General features: G+C 43.9%; 2 protein-coding genes across 11 annotated transcripts; one reads left to right on the top strand and one right to left on the bottom strand.

The window, feature by feature from the left end:
* The first annotated feature begins 9,666 nt into the window (after positions 1-9,666).
* LOC110971997 (mid1-interacting protein 1-B-like) lies at positions 9,667-13,418 on the top strand. Of its 10 annotated transcripts, XR_007939440.1 has the most exons (4): positions 9,667-10,343; positions 11,178-11,816; positions 11,871-11,914; positions 11,968-13,418. XR_007939440.1 is itself a non-coding variant. In XM_022222411.2 (2 exons), the coding sequence occupies exon 2, from the start codon at positions 11,344-11,346 to the stop codon at positions 11,746-11,748; it is 405 nt and encodes a 134-aa protein (XP_022078103.1). In that variant the 5' UTR covers positions 9,667-10,343; positions 11,178-11,343; the 3' UTR covers positions 11,749-13,418. The 10 variants fall into 10 exon arrangements, 1 of the variants encoding a protein (XP_022078103.1); XR_007939441.1 differs by lacking the exon at positions 11,871-11,914 and having other exon boundaries at positions 12,022-13,418; XR_007939436.1 differs by having other exon boundaries at positions 11,871-13,418.
* Positions 13,419-14,407: 989 nt separating this feature from the next.
* Positions 14,408-21,781, bottom strand: sft2d2b (SFT2 domain containing 2b). Its single transcript, XM_022222414.2, has 8 exons — positions 21,570-21,781; positions 20,561-20,650; positions 20,023-20,108; positions 19,530-19,611; positions 19,415-19,450; positions 19,226-19,284; positions 14,809-14,838; positions 14,408-14,727 (listed from the first exon to the last, which is right to left on the bottom strand). Exons 1-8 carry the CDS (start codon positions 21,648-21,650, stop codon positions 14,691-14,693), a joined length of 501 nt encoding a protein of 166 aa, XP_022078106.1. The 5' UTR covers positions 21,651-21,781; the 3' UTR covers positions 14,408-14,690.
* Positions 21,782-21,808: the final 27 nt, after the last annotated feature.

The following is a 21,808-nucleotide window of genomic DNA, read 5'->3' as shown; positions in this document are numbered from 1 at the left end:
TTGACGACCATCTCTTCTGTATTGCTGTTCCACATTGTTAGCAGGTAATGTAACATCCACATCTATGTCTATAAAATGGTTTTTGTTTTAGCTAAAAATTGGTTTGAGGTACAATTTAATTAACTTGTTATCTAAGGCTGCCTCCAGCTAACTATCAAGATAGCTAGATAGTTAGCTAAATTTGCTGGTTCGTAGGTTAAATATTAGCCCACGGTTTTTCAAAATTATCCACGTAATAATTTTACGAGCCAGGTCTGTGAGTCGGCGTGCCACGTTTTGGACAGTTACTGATAATTCTCGTACAATTCTGTTAAATGTCGGGCTAATGTTCTGCACTCAGACTGATCGGTGATGTTTCTGTTTCCTTCGTCAGAATTGGGAACCTCAGTAGATGATGCAGCTAAGCCTACTTCAGAAGATGCCATAGCAGAGGACAACTGGAAAATAAAAAACAGGTAGCACAAGGTAGAGCCTATTTATAATGCCTATTTGCTCCCAAGTCTAGCTTCTACCATGGCACGAGTTTTCAAGTTTGTTTTGAATGTGTTTATCTATGGAAGTTGTCTTAGTGATACACCTGTTCTCAGATATAATTAGGTCATACAAGCAAATATCACATTCCTGTGGTGTGATTGTAATTAACACAAATGCGCTCAACCGTGACAGATTCAATGTCAGCTCAAATCAAATCAAACATATAACATCATGGGGAGCAAGATAACAAACATTATATTTACTAGTATCTGAACGCACACTAAGTTCACCACAGTATTAACAATAATGGTCCGAAGAAACTCTCCCCCTCTCATTAAAATTTTGATTACATTCTAATGAGAACTTTTCTACACTCACCATTCACTTAGTTGTTTAGTACTCTTTCTTGTCATTAGCTGCTCATTGTTTTCCTTCATTTTAACTTCCCTGTTTTTTATTCTGCAGATCCAGGATCAGGGCCGGCCCTAGGACTTTGGTGGCCCTAAGCAAGAATTTTTTTGTGGCCCCAAAACATGCACAGGGCAACTACCAAATCACGTGCACAGCTTGTAATTGGGTTAAAACACACATGCACATGAGTAACAACATTAACAGATTTATGTTTTATTGGAATAAAGACAGGGACAAAATGCGAATCCCACACATATTGTGGTGTGGCCCCCTCTAGTGGATGTGGCTATAAACAACGGCATAGAGTGTTTATGCCAGCGGCCGGCCCTGTCCAGGATGACAGAGAAGTCTGATATTGTAGCTTTCTTGAGAGTTCGAGGTGTTCCAGAGGAAACAGTCAATTTGATTGAAGAGCAAAAGGTACTGTCCTGATAGTACTATAAAATAAAACAGTCCCACAGCCGGTTTTGTTTTGTAACTCTGAGGGGGCAAGAAAATGAACCTTTAAGAAGTTTGATTTCCATAAACTAGACTGAAAGCAATATTTGTTATTTCCAAATGACATATTGCAGCATTTCCAAATCATAGAATTTGGTTTCTATGTTGTAATTATGAATACACACGTGGACAAAATTGTTGGTACCCCTCAGTTAAAGAAGGAAAAACCCACAATTCTCACTGAAATCACTTGAAACTCACAAAAGTAACAATAAATAAAAATTTATTGAAAATTAAATAATCAAAAACAGCCATTACTTTTGAATTGTTGATTAACATAATTATTTAAAAAAACAAACTAATGAAACAGGCCTGGACAAAAATGATGGTACCTCTATAAAAGATTGAAAACTATTTGACCAGAGTGACATGATTAACTCAGGTGTGTCATTTAATTGACATCACAGGTGTTTCCAAACTCATAATCAGTCAGTCTGCCTATTTAAAGGGAGACAAGTAGTCACCCTGCTGTTTGGTGAAAAGGTGTGTACCACACTGAACATGGACAACAGAAAGCGAAGGAGAGAATTGTCCCAGGACATCCGAAAAAAAATGATAGACAAACATCTTAAAGGTAAAGGCTATAAGACCATCTCTAAACAGCTTGAAGTTCCTGTGACAACAGTGGCTCATATTATTCAGAAGTTCAAGACCCACGGGACAGTAGCCAACCTCCCTGGACGTGGCCGCAAGAGGAAAATTGATGACAAATTGAAGAGACGGATCGTTGGAATTGTATCCAAAGAGCCCAGAGCAACCTCCAAAGAAATTAAAGGTGAACTCCAAGGCCAAGGTACATCAGTGTCAGATCGCACCATTCGTCGTTGTTTGAGCCAAAGTGGACTTCATGGGAGACGACCAAGGAGGACACCACTGCTGAAAAAAACTCATAAAAAAGCCAAACTGGAATTTGCAAAAATGCATGTTGACAAGCCACAAAGCTTCTGGGAGAATGTCCTTTGGACAGATGAGACCAAACTGGAGCTTTTTGGTAAGGCACATCAACTCTATGTTCATAGACTGAAAAACCAAGCATACGAAGAAAAGAACACTGTCCCTACGGTGAAACATGGAGGAGGCTCAGTAATGTTTTGGGGCTGCTTTGCTGCATCTGGCACAGGGTGTCTTGAAAGTGTGCAAGGTACGATGAAATCTGAAGACTATCAAGGCATTCTGGAGAGAAATGTGCTGCCTAGTGTCAGAAAGCTTGGTCTCAGTCGCAGGTCATGGGTCTTCCAACAGGACAACCATCCAAAACACACAGCCAAAAACACCCAAGAATGGCTGAGAGAAAAGCGTTGGACTATTCTAAAGTGGCCTTCTATGAGCCCAGATCTGAATCCCATTGAACATATGTGGAAGGAGCTGAAACATGCCATTTGGAGAAGACACCCATCAAACCTGAGACAACTGGAGCTGTTTGCTCATGAGGAGTGGGCCAAAATACCTGTTGACAGCTGCAGAACGCTCATTGACAAATACAGAAATGGTTTAATTGCAGTGATTGCCTCAAAAGGTTGTGCAACAAAATATTAAGTCATGGGTACCATCATTTTTGTCCAGCCCTATTTCATTAGTTTGTTTTTTTGAATAATTATGTTAATCAACAATTCAAAAGTGATGGCTGATTTTGATTATTTAATTTTCAATAAATTTTTATTTATTGTTACTTTTGTGAGTTTCAAGTGATTTCAGTGAGAATTGTGGGTTTTTCCTTCTTTAACTGAGGGGTACCAACAATTTTGTCCACGTGTGTAGTACTTGATTTAGTAAGAATCTGTTAAATAAATTGTGCGCAAATTTGCTCAAAGTGTTTGGTTAAACAAGCTGACCGAAGCACTATCTTGATGCTTGTTCTATCTGGAGTATGAAACATAAATGGATTACTGAGGAGGGCTGTGTAATACGACAGTGACTTTTTTAGCTGGAGTGATCACTACTATGCTGATAACAAGCGTTATATACCATACAACTCTGCATCAGAACACTTGCACAGCAACTGATGCATGTTTTCTTTGCTTTTTACTGGACATATTTAAGTTTCTTGTTTCTCACATTGTTCTCTCACATCTTTAGTTAACAGACCTGTCCCTTCCCTATTCACAGATTGACAGAGAGGTCGTCTTGCTCATGGAAGATGCACAACTGTCCAATTGTCTTCCATCATATGGAGATAGGGTTGCCCTGTTCAACTTTTGCAAGCGTAACACAAACTCATCAAAGCGGAAACAGAGTCTTTTTGAGAAACTAAGACAGAAACTCAAAGTTAGAAAGAACAATGACAAAGAGGATGAGGAGCCAGAGACATCGAACAGCACAGAAAGTAGAACAAAGCAGCAGACAAGAAAAACTGAAATAGGATGGATTCACAGTGACAATAATGTGACAAAACAAGTGAGAACAAAACAGGGTGGAGGGACAAGAAAAGTCACAATGAACATTAAGGCTACTTTTGACGACATATTACAACAAGGAAAAGCCCTGTTCTTTCCAGAAGGTGAATCTTGCAAAGGTCATGAATCTGACCTTGAATTTGATGTTTGGGATTTCAAGCAAATTTCTCTTCCCAAGGAAGTTTCTATTGAACAAATATTCAACACTGTCAAACTCCCAATTTTGTGCTTTTACTTAGCAACTAAGCCAAAACTAGTGTTTAGTGAGGAGTCTGATGTTGAGCTTACTTGTTACTGATGTGTCTGAACCTGATGTTGAGCTGCTTGATGAAAGTTTAACACCAGAGTTCACAACTACTGAAATCAGTGATCCGGTCACAAACTTTGCTGTCCTAGGCGATGTCTTGGAAGTCACAGAGGCAGACACGTCTGATTCTGAAATCATATTTGGTGCACAACTAACAGCTGATGATGAGTCTCTCAGTGACACACTGATTTACCGTCCAGATCAGCTCCCTCCTAGCACTCTTCATACTTAGCCTGAAATAACCTTAGTCTTACACCACTCAAACAGCTTCAGTGAAATGATAGAGGCATTCTCTGACCCTGACATTATGAACAAAACCCTGAAAGTAAAACGTCTGCTTCCTTACAACTCAGTAGAAAAGGGGAGTGGTTCTGGTGTAGTCAGAGATGTCTACTGTAGTTTCTGGACAGAGTTTTATGAACGTTGCACACTTGGAATGACTTTGAAAGTGCCTTTTCTCAGACATGATTTTAGTGCTGCTACATGGAAAGCAATTGGACGAATTCTCCTGAAAGGGTTTCAAGATTACCAGTACTTACCCATCAGACTAGCTCCACCTTTTTGAGAAATGGTGCTTCTTGACAGAGTTAACAGTGATCTGAAGACAAGTTTTCTTCAGTTTGTGAGCTGCCAAGAGAAGGATGTCTTCAGACAGGCTTTAGAATATGTGGTATCTGATCTGTTACATGTATTACTTAATAAGTTAGTAGTATAGAATCTGTTTTGTTTGTTCTAGTATCTGATATGAGTTGCTTGTTTTATGTAGTGTCTGCTCTGGTGTCTCTGACCACAGATGGAACCTGCATTATATTCAACCCATGCCATGGGAAAGTGTTCTCCTGTTTACAGAGCCCTGCTGGAGGTGTTTTTATGAGGGTTCTTCTGTCTAAAACACTGATTTAGGGATTCTTCAGCTGTTGTAGACAAGGGGGAGTTGTTTGGGAATGCTCTCTGCTTTCCCCATATGGTAGGCAATAAAGAACCATTTGTTTTAACCCCTCCTATATGTTGAAAACCTATAAAATCTGATTGCTGGTCATTGTCAGCAAGGAGGATTCAATTGGCCGACTCCTTCCAGGCAGGTTCTGTCTGTACTGATGCTGCTCTTTCTTTTAATAAAATACTTTTAAAGAAAGTCAGTGTCACGGACGTCTCTCCTTCACCTGCACATCATGGACACCAGAGAGAGGAACAACGACAAATTCTTTTCATCCGTCGATGCAGATGATCTTCTTGAAGTACTGGACACTTATGAGTGTAGAAAGACTGTCACTGCTGCTACTCTGTCACACATTTTGAACAAAATTTCTCACAAGGAACTCATTCAAAAAACGATGTTGTAATCGACTGCTGGAAAGAAGTTACACAGCTACAGTTCAGTCTTAGCTCAGAGGAACTGGCCCAAATATACACCAACCTCAAACCAACCGGAAAAAAAGTGATAGGGATAGTAAACTTTCCTTCAGAGATGACAAAGAAGGAGGCGGAGGTAGCCGACCACCTCAAGAAATACATCAGGGAACTCAATGATGAGAAACTTGGGAAATTTTTACGGTTCTGCACTGGTTCTGATTTGCTTGTGACTGGACACATTATGGTTGAGTTTGCAGTTCAAACCAACTTCACCAGACGACCCATAGCACATACATGTGGAATGATCCTTGTACTGTCTGACAGCTATGACAATTTTCCAGATTTCCGAAGCGAGTTTAATTCCATTCTCGAGAGTAACATCTGGATAATGGACATTGTATAAGCAGAATGTGTGGGTCGTCAAATGCAGCAGATTTTTTCTCGGTGAAATCTAGTTTTGCTGCTTTACTGTGTTTTGACCTGTTTCTGTGTCTATTTTACATCACACCAGCTTTCATGCAACCACAGTTTTGATTTACTTGCAGAAACTGTAAAATGGTTGAAAATGGTTGTGATGAAGCCAATGTTTCTACATCTTATCAGAAAAATGTATTCAACAGTTGTGATGAAAATGATATTGCTGGTTATTCACAACAAAAATGTACTGATCTGTTGTAATCAGACAGAGTTTACTAATGGTTCTTGCTGTTAGAATGTCTTTGTTGCTGAGGATTACAAAAGTAAGTGAAAGGCCGTGATTTCCTGAGGTCATTTGCATATCTATGTAAAGAGCTTTATTCTCAATGTTTACCCACTAATGAAGTTAGTAAAGGACACGTTTGACATCATGTGTTTGAGTCATTTTTAATGAAAAATATGCATTTGTTAAGCATTTCTAATGTTCCCTCAGTAGTGGCAGAAAAATACATTAACTTGTTTGCGTAAACTCTGTTACTGACATTCTTTGCATTGGAAGGCCTATTTCCATTTTAAGCTGATGTATTTACTTGTATACGACAGTTTGTTTTCTCCATTATGGGTCAAAATGCAAATGATTTTTGCTGGTATTAATTGTACATAGGGCTGCTGTAGTATGACATAGCCTGAATAAGAGTCCTTCAGTTTTATGGGATGGGACATGCTCTAGTGGTAACCACTCATACAATGTGTTTGAATATCAAAACAAAGAAAAAGAAAAGCATCAGTTGGAAAGCTGGTCTAATTCAGACAGGAATGCTACAATGCCATGTCAAAGAATCTAAATATTGTCAAGTATCTCATTTCTTAAAAATGAGTATGGATCAATGGCACTGTATGCATCCACAGGAGGGTTCCAACCATTTTCACACACGAGGAGAATGCAGAGCTCAAAAACAGTCTCATCACAGGGGTACTGTCCCTTGGGTGTGCACTCTTCCTTGCACAGAGTAACTTCCTCAGGTGATACAGTCTGGAGTTTGTCCTCTGCTCTGTAGAGTTGTGGCATAGACAACATGAGAATGGGCCGTCCACTGTCCACACCATGTGCAGGCCTCGATCTTATCTTGTGTGTATTCCATGTTCTGACAACCTCATCGAGTTCATCCTGTGACAGTTAGAATGACAGGCGAATGACAATGCAACCACTGCTACCAAAATAAACAACCAGGGCTCTATTTTTGTGACGCAGCTCAGGGTAGTGCAGCTTTGAGCACCCTGCGCAGTGGAAATTTAGTGCCAAAACAGTGCGCCGAAGGTGCGCTGAAAGCTCGCCATCTCATTTCAGGGCGATAAACAATGACAGAAACCACTATTTAATGTTGCCGTCGATGCCAGCGTATACAGTTGCATCTATATTAATTGTCCCACATCAAAGACGTTTGTCCTGACGGCAGCTGGAAGTGTGATGTAAACAAACGAGTTCTTATGTTTTACGCCGTGGATGTTACTTTGACCTCACGGAGGAGAAACTACAGGACGGAGAGAGGCTGAACAGCATGTGATGTATCAGCAAACAGAGCAGCAGAGCGCACGGAAGAGACCACCTGCTGCACAGCTCAGGCCTTAAATGTGAGTGTTCATGTTCTGGCCACAATTTACTCTCTTAAGAGATAGAAGATTACTCATGAAACAAATACATTTTATTTAAATGCGTCTCCTTCTTCTTCCTCCTTGCGCGCTTGGACTGCTTTTTGGAGAAAGAAGGAGCCTGAGGAGAGCCGTCCTCTGGTCAGCTGAGTCTCTAGCTGCCTCATCATCTCATGAGATTGAACGCAGAAGCTGCTTATTTCGCAAATAAACGGTTAATCAAACGTATTTGAATCTTTGTCTTTGTGTAATCCGGAGTTACTCATTAGACGCCAGGTCTATGAAAAAGAGCCCTCAGAGTTTATTTGTAAGACCCTACAGTATGTAAAAGGTGAAAGCTTTTCCAACACTGTAGCCTACCTGGATGAGATTTAGGAAGCAGAACCGTACGAGGTTTTTGTCCAGGAAATCTCCACTGAAATGTCCGTCATCTTTGAGGGTCTGGAAAATGTCCATCCAAAATTGTCCAAGATCTTCCGCAGGAAGATCTGCATGTCTCTGACGTGTCCATTTTCAGAGCCTAGGTCAGCTCTCAGCCGCTGTGGACAGCCTCCAATGCGTGTCACAGCGTTTATGAAATAGTCAGCAATTACCTTGGGATTACTGTTAGTTGTGTATGCCTCCATCCACATGATGTGACGACTGAACCCATCAGTACAGCCATTAATAGCAATGCCATAAGGCTTGAACTTATCGTAGGAGTCCATATTCCATATGGCGTTGGGTGTGCAGGTGTAGTGCCGACGTCGTAGACGCCTTGCCCGCCATATCTCCACTCCATCTGGATCCAAAATCTTGATTACCATTCTGACGGTTTCTTGAGATATTACAAACCCCCTCTGAATAGCCCGCTGATGTATCCAGCGATAGCCCTGCAGTTGCCCAGTACCAGCCAGCTCCTACTCGATGAAAGAGACGATTTCCTCCAAGTCTGTGTGATTCTTCCCCCGAAATAGGCCCATTTTTTTGCATATTCTTTTTAAAGTTCTAATGCTAATAATAATGTGATGTAGGTGGGCCAAAAGTTGAAGAATCTCCTTGTTTGTCAAATCTATACTGAAGTATAGTTTCACATCGCACTCCACAGGTCTCATTTTTATGACGCAGGGCACTGTATTCTGGTAAAATTACGACTTTATTCTCATAAAATTACAACTTTTTTCTCATAATATTACGACTTTATTCTCGTAAAAGTACGACTTTTTTTCTCGTAATATTACGACTTTATTCTCGTAAAATTACGACTTTTTTTCTCGTAATATTACGACTTTATTCTCGGAAATGTACAACTTTATTCTCGTAATTTTACGACTTTATTCTCGTAATATTACGACTTTATTCTCGAAGTCTAAAAAAAAAATTAATGTGACCCTAAAACACCATCGTAAGTTTCTGCTAATGAACGATGACAAAAAATAAAACATGAATCTAATAAATCACAGTCAGATCCATAAACATCTTTCCAGCTCTGGTCACCCCCAAAATCAGTCTATCAAATTTTATTTTTTCCAAAAATGAATTGGGGTCTATGGTGCAAAAGCTTTTTGGAGCCAACCCTCGTGGACGGCGTGATATTGCAAGTTTTTGACACTTCAGGGTGGGCTTCAATTTTGGAACCAGATGCTACGTCCATCTTTATATACAGTCTATGGTCACCCCATGGAGGATCTATGGAACAGTCCAGATTTCCATCTTCCAGTGTTTATTTCTAACTTCATCAGAGGAACGTTCCACCTCCTCACGGAATAGAACATGTTGGCTGAATCCCAAACCGCCCCCTACACACTATCCCTACACACTATCCCTACACACTACCCCTCCGTTTGCGCGTTCCCGTGGAGGGTCCTCCATATTAAGGGCCGTCCCAAACCGCGTAGTGCGGAGGGGGAGTGGACTGTTCAGCCCTTAAATAGCGAGTCTGCATCGATGCTCACTCTGGACAACTTTTTCAGGAAGTGCAACGTCTAAATGGAGGAGGAAACAACATATTGATGTGAGTTCCACATGCGTCCTTTATTTCTCCCACGCCTTTTTCACACTGACAGAACATCACAAAAAGAGTGGTGAAAAAAGATAAAACAAAAGAAACAAATCTTCTTCTCTGCTGACCTTTGATTTAATTGTGCACCCCCTGACACCTTAAAATTTGAACACAACTGACAGAATTCATTTATTCATTTGTTGGATTTGAAATGCCAGATAATAGGATTGGAAAACATGTGAGTGAAAAAAAAGTGGGACGCTTTTGTCTTCTGGAAGCAGCAGCGATCCTTGTTAGTTGCAACCTGTGCCACAGCGCTACAGCCATGACAGTAGGCGTCTTTGTGTTACCATGGCGATGACGTCTTCCGTTTTCCGGTGAGGCGACAGGGCGTCCCATTCCTGACGATCGTATTTATACCCTCCCCCTTCAATAATAGGTGCCCTCCACAGCTGCGAGTGTGACTTCTTTTGGAGTGACACTCGGTAGTGGAGGGGGAGTGTGTAGGGGGGGGGGTTGGGATTCAGCCGTTTAGTGCCATCGTGCATGAGGGAAATACACATAGAGATAGGAAACATGTTAGTTCTTTAACATGATTGGCTGTTTGTTTCATCTCCTCCTGTGATTGGCTGTCTGATCCGTCCTGTTGCTCTTCCCCCCGCCCCCTCCTGGTGCCACTTCCTGGTTAACGGAACCGGAGCCGCTGAAACTCACCGACAGCAGGCGGAGTCTAACCCCGGCTCACTGCACCTGCTCCCCGGACAGAGCAGCGGGAAGCAACCGGGACCGAAGCACCTCCAGCGGCCAGGAGCAGCGCCGACACACGGTGAAGGCCGGACACGGAGCTCCGAGCCTCCCGGTGAGTGTAACCGAGCTGACGGTGTTTGCGGCTGTGAGCACCGGGAGTTTACCGGTTAGTGACGGGCGGAAACACGCAGCGTTAAAGGGTTTATGTGTCCGGTGTGTTTCGACGTCGATTATCCGGTTTAACATTCGTTAAATGAAGCGGGAGCAGCGTGGATCCATTACCGGACAGACCGCCTTTAGGCTCGTCCATCTTCGACTATAGTGTTTTAAAACAAGGTGGTTCCATTACCGGACGCAGCCTTCAGCAACTCGATGGACGCCCGTGTGACGGAGCTGTCTCTGATTGGCTGCAGGGCTGATTTCAGCTAATTGATCTTTAATAAACTCACACACCTGTTCAAAACTGAGGGGACGGTGCTACCAGAGCTGTCCGGTAATGGATGGAAGGAATAAAATAATGTTTAAACTTCAACATGTGGACCAGTTTTAGTGCTGCTGATTTTAGTAAACCCGGAACTGAAGAGAACAGAACTTCATGATTTAAGGTCCAAACATTTAATCAGAGCTCTGATAGAAGAATGTAAAAAGAAAAAAAACAACAACTCATAATCAGACTGAAAATAATCTGAATAAAAACTGACTGGAAGAACATCCGAGCTATAGATGCTGTAGTTTACAGACGGCCCCTGAACAACTCACAATCCTATCTATCTAGCTATCTATTTGTCTGTCTGTCTCTCTATCGTCTTGTAGTAAAGTGAATTGTTTGTTTAATTGATCAGCTATCTAGGATTGATCAGGTACATTTTCTGATCACATCCTATTTGTCCTGTTTCTGATGGTGAACTGAAACCATCCCTTCTTCTTCTTCTGTGGTTTATTTCAGGTGGGGTCTGTGGGGTGAAACGTTTGGCTGGAGACCCCATCAGGGACCCAGAGGGTCTGGCCGTCCTGGTTGGTCCAAAGTGTATGAGGTCAGGATCTGGTTGAGGATCTAATCCTGTAAGAGGCTTAGCGGCTAAGTTTGGCACTGCCCTGTAAAGCTCTGCACCATGATGCAGATCTGCGACTCCTCCAACCAGAAGAACTCACTCTTCACCGCTATGACCCGCTTCATCGGCGCCGTCAACAACATGGACCAAACGGTGATGGTGCCCAGCCTGCTGCGGGACGTCCTTTTGGATGACGGCGCTGAGTCCAAGCCGGGTTCCTCCTTCTTCCACCACGACATGTACAGCTCCTACGTCCTGCTCAAGTCCATCAGGAACCACATGGAGTGGGGCGTCCTGCAGGGAGACCAACGGCGGCGGGACAAAGACGACGTGACGGAAGACGACGATCTGGAGAAACAGTTCCACTTCCACCTGAACGGACTCCACACCGTCCTGTCCAAGCTGACACTGACCGCCGACACGCTGACCAACCGCTACAAGGAGGAGGTCGACTGCAGGAAGTGACACCAACCAACCAGGTCCACTTCCTGTCAGCTCCAGGAACTGACAGAAAGTGACCACAAGCCAACCAGGTCCACTTCCTGTAAGCTAAAGGAACTGACAGGAAGTGACCACAAGCCAACCAGGTCCACTTCCTGTCAGCTCCAGGAAGGGACCACCCACCAACCAGGTCACTTCCTGTCAGCTCCAGGAACTGACAGAAAGTGACCACAAGCCAACCAGGTCCACTTCCTGTAAGCTAAAGGAACTGACAGGAAGTGACCACAAGCCAACCAGGTCCACTTCCTGTCAGCTCCAGGAAGGGACCACCCACCAACCAGGTCCACTTCCTGTAAGCTAAAGGAACTGACAGGAAGTGACCACAAGCCAACCTGGTCCACTTCCTGCTAGATCCAGGAAGTGACCACCCACCAACCAGGTCCACTTCCTGTCAGCTAAAGGAAGTGACAGGAAGTGACCACCCACCAACCAGGTCCACTTCCTGTAAGCTAAAGGAAGTGACAGGAAGTGACCACCCACCAACCAGGTCTACTTCCTGCCAGCTCCAGGAACTGCCAACTGTTTAGATTCTCCATCAGTCAGCTGTTTGTTTGGTCCAAACATCTTCAGATCACTGATGAAAGAAATTACTCTTTCCTCATGATCCAAACATTGCTTTAACGGTTTTCTGATGTTAAACTAACGGATTAATGATGAACATCGTTTTATTTATTCACCCGTTAAAACTCTGAAACAGAAATATTCAGTCAATTGAACGTTTTTAACATTTTCTCACCAAACATTCAAACCAGTCACATCTGCACCTGAACTTTTCTGTTAAAACAGGAACCAAAGAACCCATCGGACGTTCTGCTCCTTTTACTGTTCGGTTCTTTCCTGTTTAGTTTTGACTCTGAGAACCTTTGAACGGTTTCTAACCTGACCAAGTGCTGAGATTTTAAAAACTCTGAACTTATGTTGCTTCGATTCCGATGTCTCTGAATCCGTCTGACGTCCACAAACATGGTGGAAGATGTCAAAGTGTCCTTGAAGCAGCAGAAACTAGACGCTGGATGAAGGTTTCTGCAGATTGTTTCACTCTGTCTGTTCCTCACCTGCTTTTCTTTGCACTTTTTCTCTCGTATTTTCGTGCTGCAGATTCCAAACTATGCAAACATCGACTCACCAAATGCTTTGATTTTTATGTGAACTCAAGAAAACGTGTTGATTTCTTCTCCTACAAAGTTCAGAAGCATAAGAACATTTCAGGTTGAAGTGAAGAAACAGATTTACTGCAGAGTTTATGATGTTTATATAAGATGGAAGTTCTTCACTTGGAGCTTCTGAAAATCAGGACTTTCTGTTTTCAAATTGGTGGTTTTAGACATTTTATAGACAAAGTTTCTTCTGAAAACACTTTGATATTTGGAAATGACAGAACTGAAGATAGTCCCAGAAACATTCATTCATTGTTCCACTAAGTTGAAAACCACGTTTAACGAACCCGAATCTCAATGATGAGAACCAGCCAGAAACATTGCAGATGAAGCTTTAATCTGGAATAAATGGAGTCGCTGACATTTTTTTATTAGCAAACTGTGTCTAAAAGTCTGAATGTTTCTGTTTAATGTTCTGCTTGGAAATTAAAGGTCTGCTGAATATTTTCTGTTTTAATAAATTCTGAGATAATCAAATCTTCAAGTCTGTGAATGTTTAGACACAAACTCTGATGTTCTACAGATGTTCTAGTCTTACTGATCCCCACCAGGTCTTTTAGGGAGGTTTATTTTGGAAGCCCTTGTTAGTTGTTGAAGAGGTTCCGGATGTGTTTTTAGAACTTATTAATCCTGAAAGGGAGTTTCTGTGCCAGATGTTGCTCAAAAAATGACAGTAACATGAGAATAAACCAGCAGTAGAACCTTTAAAGTGTTTTAAACTGAGTCAGGAAGTCCACAGAGGAACAGTTTAAACTGTACAGCGAAGACGGCTTCAGGATGTTTGACTTCAGATATAAAATGCTTCTATTTTATATGAAGTCCATCTGCTCAACTGTAATCTCCCATAATCCCTCTGACCTGAGAGCTGAACAGACTCAACCAATGAGTCAGTGAATGCCTCATCGTCAATTTATAAATGATTCACTCTGAATCTAATTTTAACGCTGAACAATTTCAGCCTTTTGCTTCTAATGGGACTAAACAGGTTGATAAAGTCTGTAATAATAAAAAGGAAGTTCTACAGAGTTTGTCGTAGATGATGTGATGGTTGTGAATCAGGAACTAAACAAAAACCTGAATCACAAGACTCTTCCAGAAACATCAAAAACATTTCAGTCTGATTCTTTCTTCAGACCAACAGTTTCTCCGGGAAATGTTCAGATGTTCTCTCTACAGACTTTATTCCACATCATGTTTAAATCTTTGGCTGTTTTTCTGAAACTTTAGGACTGAATGACTTTATTTATCCAAAAACACAGATAGAATCCAGTTAAACAGGAAGTGTTTCTGCTCAGAAACAGAGACTTTAAACTGAACACCAGATCTGACCTGAGGTTCTGTTTTATTCCCTGTAGAACTCTGCAGTAAGATGTGTTCTGTTGACGCCCCCTGCTGGCTCCACCAGGTAACCTCACCTGAAGCTGCTCAATGTTTTCTCTGGATGTTAAAAGACACAAACTGCAGAGTTAAAAGACACATTTTTATTGAATATTCATATCAGTGTTTCTGCAGCTCTGTCCACTGGTCGATAAATATTCAATGTTTCACTGTTGAAGTTAAAGGTAACCATCAGGTAGGAAGAAGTTAAAAACTTAAATGGTTTTCTGTATAAAACATTCTGCTGTTTCAGGACAAAGAATCAGAATCAGTTAATGAACTCAGATCTAAATACATAAAACCTAAAAAACAAGGTAACAGTCCAGGTGCTGATTGGATGAACACGCTGCGTCCTGATTGGTCAGACAGACTCTACATGCAGAGAGAGAATAATTTCAGAACAGCGTCTCTGAAAGACAAAAAGACTCAGATTAATTCACAGAAACATGGAAGACAGGTAACAGGAGGACGGGTGTGTCTGGGATGTTACCTGGCGAAGGGGATGTATGACAGACCGTACCTGTGAAACAGACAGAGAGGTGACATCAGACAGGTGATATCAGACATCCAGGGTTCTGGTCACATTAAACATGTTTCCTGCAGACTGAAGTCATTGTATTTGGTATTTCTAAGAAACATCGTAGAAACTCGCTTTCAAAGCAAATAGTTCCTCTGGATGGCATCACATTGGCCTCCAGTACTACTGTGAGGAATCTTGGAGTTATTTTTGACCAGGACATGTCCTTTAACTCACACATAAAGCAAGTCTGTAGGACTTCCTTTTTTCACCTGCGTAATATTGTAAAAATCAGGAACATTCTGTCTCAGAGTGATGCAGAAAAACTAGTTCATGCTTTTGTTACTTCCAGGCTTCACTATTGTAATTCCTTACTATCAGGTTGTCACAATAGCTCTCTTAAACATCTACAGTTGATCCAAAACACTGCTGCCAGAGTACTGATGGGAGTTACCAAAAGGGATCATATTTCTCCTGTACTGGTTTCTCTTTCGTTGGCTTCCTGTTAAATCTAGAATAGAATTTAAAATCCTTTAAACTGTCATTCTTAAGATATGCCCTACAGGCATGGAAAAATGACAAACTCTCACAGCGTAAAAGATGGTGCACAGCTCAGTATCTTCAGTTCTTCTGGGGGTGTTACTACTGTTAAGAATTACTCCTGGATTTTTGTCAATTATTGCTCTCTCAAACATCTTCATTTGATCCAAAATGCTGCAGTCAGAGTACTGACGGGAGTTAGCAACAGAGATCATATTTCTCCTATTCTGGTCTCTCTTTATTGGCTTCCTATTAAATCCAGAATAGAATTTAAAATCCTTCTTCTGACATATAAAGCTCTTAATAACCAATCTCCATCATATCTTAAAGATCTGATAGTACCATATTATCCTAGTAGAACTCTTCGCTCTCAAGCTGCAGGCTCACTTATTCCTAGAATTTCTAAAAGTAGAATGGGAGGCAGAGCCTTCAGTTATCAGCTACTCTCCTGTGGAACCTGCTCCCAGTTTGGGTTCTGGAGGCAGACACCCTCTCTATTTTTAAGACCAGGCTTAAAACGTTCCTTTTTGACAAATCTTATAGTTGGGGCTGACTGGGTGACCCACAGGGGTTCGGCTTGTGTCTTCATTGCACAGCTGACCCCCTCTTGGACGTCCCTTCGTTCTGCCCCTAGTCATGCTGCTATAGGCCTATAGGCTGCTGGGGGACCTCTCTATCTACCTTTGTATTTAGTATATATGCCGTTATTGCATTACACTAACTCTGTTTGTCCCTGTGTCCTTCCTCCGAGTGTCCCTGGTCCCAGAGCTGGATGCTTCAGATCTGTGGTTGCTGTCCCACCAACTGGCCCTACCTCTACCTCTACCTCCTTCCAGCAGCAAATAAGATAAGATAGACTTTATTGATCGCACAAAGGAGAAATTCACCGTTGCAGAGCTCTTAGGAACAAACAGAGGGGTGCAAAAAGTCACGAAAGGTGCAAGTACAAGATAATAAAGATAGTAAGAAATGGTAAAATAGTAAAAATGTACACATCTAAGGATAGGAAACTTTTCTTATATACATTGTTATAAGATAGAAAACTTTTCTTATATACATTGTTATAAAATAAGATATTACACATAGTAACAACTACACAGAAGTGTTCTACAGTCTGATGGCAGTGGGGATGAAGGACCTGTGGTAGCGCTCCTTCTTGCACTGAGGGTGTCTGAGTCTCGTGCTAAAGGAGCTGCTCAGCTCCACTACAGTCCGCTGCAGTGGGTGGGAGCTGTTGTCCATGATGGATGAGAGCTTGGTCAACATCCTCCTCTCACCCACATCCATCACAGAGTCCAGTGGGCAGCCCAGGACAGAGCTGGCCCTCTTGGTCAGCTTGTTCAGTCTCTTCATGTCCCGCTCTGTGCTGCCCGGGGCCCAGCAGACGACAGCGTAGAGGAAAGCAGAGGCTACCACAGTGTTGTAGAAAGTCCTTAGTAGAGGTCTGCACACTCCGAAGGACCTCAGCCTCCTCAGAAGGTGGAGGCGACTCTGGCCCTTCTTGTACAGAGCATCGGTGTTGTGGGACCAGTCCAGTTTATTGTTGAGGTGAACACCCAGGTACTTGAAACTGTCCACTGTTTCAATGTCCTGCCCCTGGATGTTCACTGGTGGATGTGGGAGTGTCCTTCTCCTGAAGTCGACCACCATCTCCTTCGTCTTACTGGTGTTGAGGCACAGATGGTTGCACTCACACCAGTCCACAAAGTCCATGATGACCGACCGATACTCCAGCTCGTTCCCCTCAGACACACGGCCCACAATGGCGGAGTTATCGGAGAACTTCTGGAGATGGCAGCTGTCCGTGTTGTAGGTGAAGTCCGAGGTGTAGATGGTGAAGAGGAAGGGCGAGAGGACGGTGCCCTGGGGCGCCCCGTGCTGCAGACTACCACCTCTGACTCGCAGCCGCGCAGCCGCACGTACTGTGGACGGTCAGTGAGGTAGTCAGTGGTCCAGGCAGCGAGATGTCCATCAACTCCCGCGTCCACCAGCTTCCCCCGCAGCAGCGCCGGCCTGATGGTGTTGAAGGCGCTGGAAAGTCAAAGAACATGACTCTCACAGCGCTGCCGGCGCTCTCCAGGTGAGTGAGCGCTCGCTGCAGCAGGTAGATGACGGCGTCTTCTACCCCTATGTTGGGCCTGTAGGCAAACTGCAGCGGGTCCAGGTCGGAGCTCACCACTGAGCGGAGGTAATGGAGGAGGAGCCTCTCCATGGTCTTCATGAGGTGGGAGGTGAGGGCGACAGGTCTGTAGTGGGCCAGTTCCTTGGCGTGAGCTGTTTTAGGGACTGGGACCACACAGGAGGTTTTCCACAGGACGGGGACCCGCTCCAGGCTGAGGTTCAGGTTGTAGAGGTGGCAGAGGACCTCACAGAGCTGGTCCGAGCAGGTCCTCAGCAGCCTGGGACTGATGCCGTCTGGTCCAGCAGATTTCCTCTGCTTCAGTCGCCTCAGCTCTCCCTTAACCTGGTCTGGTGTGAAGGATTTTGGGGGGGGGGGGGGGGGGGGGGGGAGTGAGGTGGGCTGCAGGGGGTGGGAATAGTCCATGAGGGTGAGTTGGGGGCCGGTGAAGGTGTCGCAGGAAGGGGAGGGTCTGCTGGGCTGGGGATGTGTGAAGAGGGGGGAGCAGGAAAGGGGGCAGAGGGGGTGGGGGGAGAGTCAAATCTGTTAAAGTAACAGTTCAGCTCGTCCGCCCTGCGCTGGTCTCCATCAGCTGTCCCTCTGGCACTCTGTCCATGTCCAGAAATGTTCTTAAGTCCTCTCCACACGTCCTGCGCGTTGTTCTGAACCAGCTTCTCCTCCAGCCTCTTCCCATAGTCCTTCTTGGCCCTTCTGATCCGCCACTGGAGCTCACGCTGCACTCTCTTCTGCTCCTCTCTGTCCCCTGAGATGAAAGCCCGTTTCTTCTGGTTCAGGAGGGCTTTGAGCTCAGGGGTGACCCAGGGGTGGTTGTTGGAGAAGCACCGTACCGTCCGAGTTGGCACAGTGCTGTCCACGCAGAAGTTGATGTAATCTGTGATGCAATGCGTGAGGCCATCGATGTCGTCTCCATGAGGACTGTAGAGCAGCTCCAGTCTGTGGTCTGGAAACAGTCTCTGAGTCTCTCACTGGCCTCATCTGTCCATGCCTTCACAGTTCTCTTCTGCACAGGTCCTCTTCTCACCTTGGGTGTGTAGTGGGGGAGCAGATGAACCAGGTTGTGGTCCGAGCGGCCCAGTGGGGGGAGGGGGGCAGCGGTGTAGGCGCCTTTCACATTCACATACAGTAAGTCCAGTGTCTTGTCGCCCCGCGTGTGACACGTGACATACTGTGTGAAAGTAGGGAGAAAGGCAGAGAGGGAGGCGTGGTTGAAGTCTCCACTGATCAGGACGAGCGCCCGGGGATGGCGGCTCTGGGCTTCGCTCACGGCGCTGTGGAGTCTTTCACACGCTGTCCCTGCATGAGCTGATGGTGGGATGTACACGCAAAACACAATCACGTGCAAAAACTCCCTCGGTAGATAATACGGCCGCAGCGCCACCGTAAGCATCTCCAAGTCCCGCGTGCACAGCTGTTCCTTCACGTTTGCTGGGTTACACCACCGCTCATTCACGTACACAGCCAGTCCTCCCCCAGACTTTTTGCCGCTTCCCACCGCGTTCCGGTCTGCGCGCGCGAGTGTAAATGGTTCCCTACATAAAGAGTCAGGTTCTGCTCCAGGTTTTTTTCCCTGTTTAAAGGGAGTTTTTACACTGGGAGTTCATATGGGTTCTGAAAAGCGTGTTTAGACAATCTGACCTGTAGTTGGCGCTATATAAATAAACTGAATTGAATTGAATCAGATAGGTGACCTCAGACAGGTGTGTGCTTTACCAGGTAAAGGCCACAAACTGCAGCACACAGAAGAGCAGAGCCAGTCCATAATTCTTCCACTGCAGAGAAACAACGACATGATTTAGACTGATAGACAGGTGTACAGGTAGACAGGTGACATCAGACAGGTGTACAGGTAGACAGGTGACAACAGACAGGTGTACAGGTAGACAAGTGATGGCTTCTCACCCAGAGAGCAGCGCAGAGCGTCAACACCAGACACACCTGCAGAGACAACGTGATGCATTCAGGTGAAAACTGTAATCTAAAAGTCTACCAGCAGCTGCTACTTTAAGGTTCTCACCAGCATGACAGCGGTGGCCAGCGCTCGCTCTTTAGCACACATGGTTCTCAGCTGCCGGCTCGGTCCAATCAGGAACATGGTGCTGAAACACAGAACCACCGTCTGAGCTGCACCACCAGAGGGCGGCGTTCCCTTTAAACTTACACTGGAGGGTCTGGGAATGATGTGTAATGTAGTTCATCCAACCCTCCCTTTAAATCTACACTGTAGGGAATGATGGGTAATGTAGTCAGTTCATTCAACATGACACTAATTTGGGTCTGTTTGGGTCTGATTGGTTCTAACGGTTCTGGTTAGTTCTGGTTGGTCCTGGTTAGTTCTGATTGTATCTAGTTAGTTCTAGTTGGTCCTGGTTGGTTCTAGTTGGTTCCTGGTTAGTTCTGGTTGGTTGTAGTTAGTTCTGGTTGGTTGTAGTTAGTTCTGGTTGGAACCTGGTTGGTTCCTGGTTGGCTGTGGTTAGTTCTGGTTGGTTGTAGTTAGTTCTGGTTAGTACCTGACCAGAGCGCAGATGTTTCCCACACTGTAGAGGACAGCAAACACAGCAAGACCAACACCTGGAATCCACAGCAGACAGGTACCCTGAGACAGATGGACAGGTGTTACCATGGCAAAAGACAGAGCGGTTACCGTGGATACAGACAGACTGTTACTATAGAAACAGAGAAGCCATTACCTCAGGTAACGAGAGCGGGACAGAAAACGCCGAGACAAAAATGACAGACAGACTGTTGCCGTGGCAACAGAAGACCGGAAAGCTCCCGTTGAAATGGATAAAGAGAGGAAACTAAAGACAGCCATTTTCTGTGTACAGGTGTGCTGTCACCACGGAAACACAGAGAAAGAGAAGACAGAAGCATTGTTGCCATGGGAACATTGGAGGTAAAACAGTTTGGACAGGCTGTTACCATAGAAAAGAACAGAAGAAGAAACAAGATGGGTTGTTCAGTCAGAAAACAGATCAGACAGTTGCCTTAGTAACAGACGGTTGCCATGGTAACAGATGGCGTGGCGTCGGGGTGTCCTGAACTCACCAGGATGGAACTCACAGTGCCCAGAACAAAGCAGATCAGGAAACCCTTCATCCTGGTTCCCCACGCCAGGGTCGACGCCTGATTGGCTCTCTGGAGAGATGACGTCATCATCATTGATATCATCATCATCAGTGTTCACATTCATTATTATTTATAAATGTTTAGAATGTTTGTTGTATTTACATTATTAGTTTATACTACATTTATTATATTTATGTATTTGTATTTACATCATTTATTTTTATTGTACATTTATTATATTTATATGTACATAATTTGTTTTTATAGTACATCATTATATTTACAGGGTTAGGTCATTAAAGTTACCCAGTTTTCCTTAAACTCAATAATATAATAATAGTAATAACTCTCTTCTATTGAAAACATAGTTTGATCTCTTTAATGTGTGAATTAAACCTGAGAGGATCTGGAACTAACATTTATACTTAAAATGAGGGACATTCATGTTTTACATCTCTTGTTTCATCAGTACAAACATATGATATATATATTATAAATTATAAAGGCAGAAAACAGCACAGTTTAGGTTTGATAAAATGATTAATTCAACTATAGATGTTAAATATGAAGGTCTTTGATGTGAGTTAAACCTGAACATTTACTAATAATTTAACTTATAATTAGGCCGAATCAGCTGTTAATAGTTCCTGATTGAGGTGTTTCCATCCACCTGTTGATAACTTTGACCGGATATCTGTGACAACCAGGAAAAGTGAAAAACGGGAAGATTCTCGGTGGAATTCTGCAGCGTGTGTTTTCCAAGTTTGTAAGCGGGTTTCTGGAGTTTTTTTCTGGATGGACAACAGAGATACTGATGTCTTCTGAAAGTGAAACCCCACTGGATCAGAACATAATCATTTAGTGTCCGTGTGTTCACATCTGACTGACTTATGGGCATATTTTTGACTCTAAAACCGGCTTCCCGACGGCGCTAACTAGTTCCCCGCTAAGGAGCAGCAGCTAATATGCTAAATGCTACAAACAGCACCTCCAGGATGCCGCTCCCGTCCGCGTTCCCTTCAGCGCTCCCGTCATCCTGCCCGCTCAGAACCCTCTTCAATTTATCCATGAAGTTCCGACTCAACCCTCCAGAGTCTTCAGAACCTCCAGGAAAAGTAACTTTCAGGTATTTTCAGGTGTTCCACCGAAACAAGAGGCATCAACAGGTGCAGCACTTCCGCCTGCAGTACCGCCTCTGACCACAACAGGACCAAAGGAGGCGCTATT

Source organism: Acanthochromis polyacanthus, chromosome 22, assembly GCF_021347895.1.
Source record: "Acanthochromis polyacanthus isolate Apoly-LR-REF ecotype Palm Island chromosome 22, KAUST_Apoly_ChrSc, whole genome shotgun sequence".
Classification (NCBI taxonomy): Eukaryota; Metazoa; Chordata; class Actinopteri; family Pomacentridae; genus Acanthochromis; species Acanthochromis polyacanthus.
Note: the sequence above shows the minus strand (reverse complement) of the source record. Positions and strands in the feature narration are given on the sequence as shown.

Excerpts from the sequence above, each read along its gene's own strand:
- LOC110971997 (XM_022222411.2), top strand. The coding sequence starts at position 11,344 with ATGATGCAGATCTGCGACTCCTCCAACCAGAAGAACTCACTCTTCACC.
- sft2d2b (XM_022222414.2), bottom strand. The coding sequence starts at position 21,650 with ATGGATAAATTGAAGAGGGTTCTGAGCGGGCAGGATGACGGGAGCGCT. Across the intron at positions 20,651-21,569 it reads ACGGGAGCGGCATCCTGGAG|AGAGCCAATCAGGCGTCGAC; the intron begins GTGCTGTTTGTA and ends TCATCTCTCCAG. Across the intron at positions 20,109-20,560 it reads GCACTGTGAGTTCCATCCTG|GGTACCTGTCTGCTGTGGAT; the intron begins GTGAGTTCAGGA and ends CATCTGTCTCAG.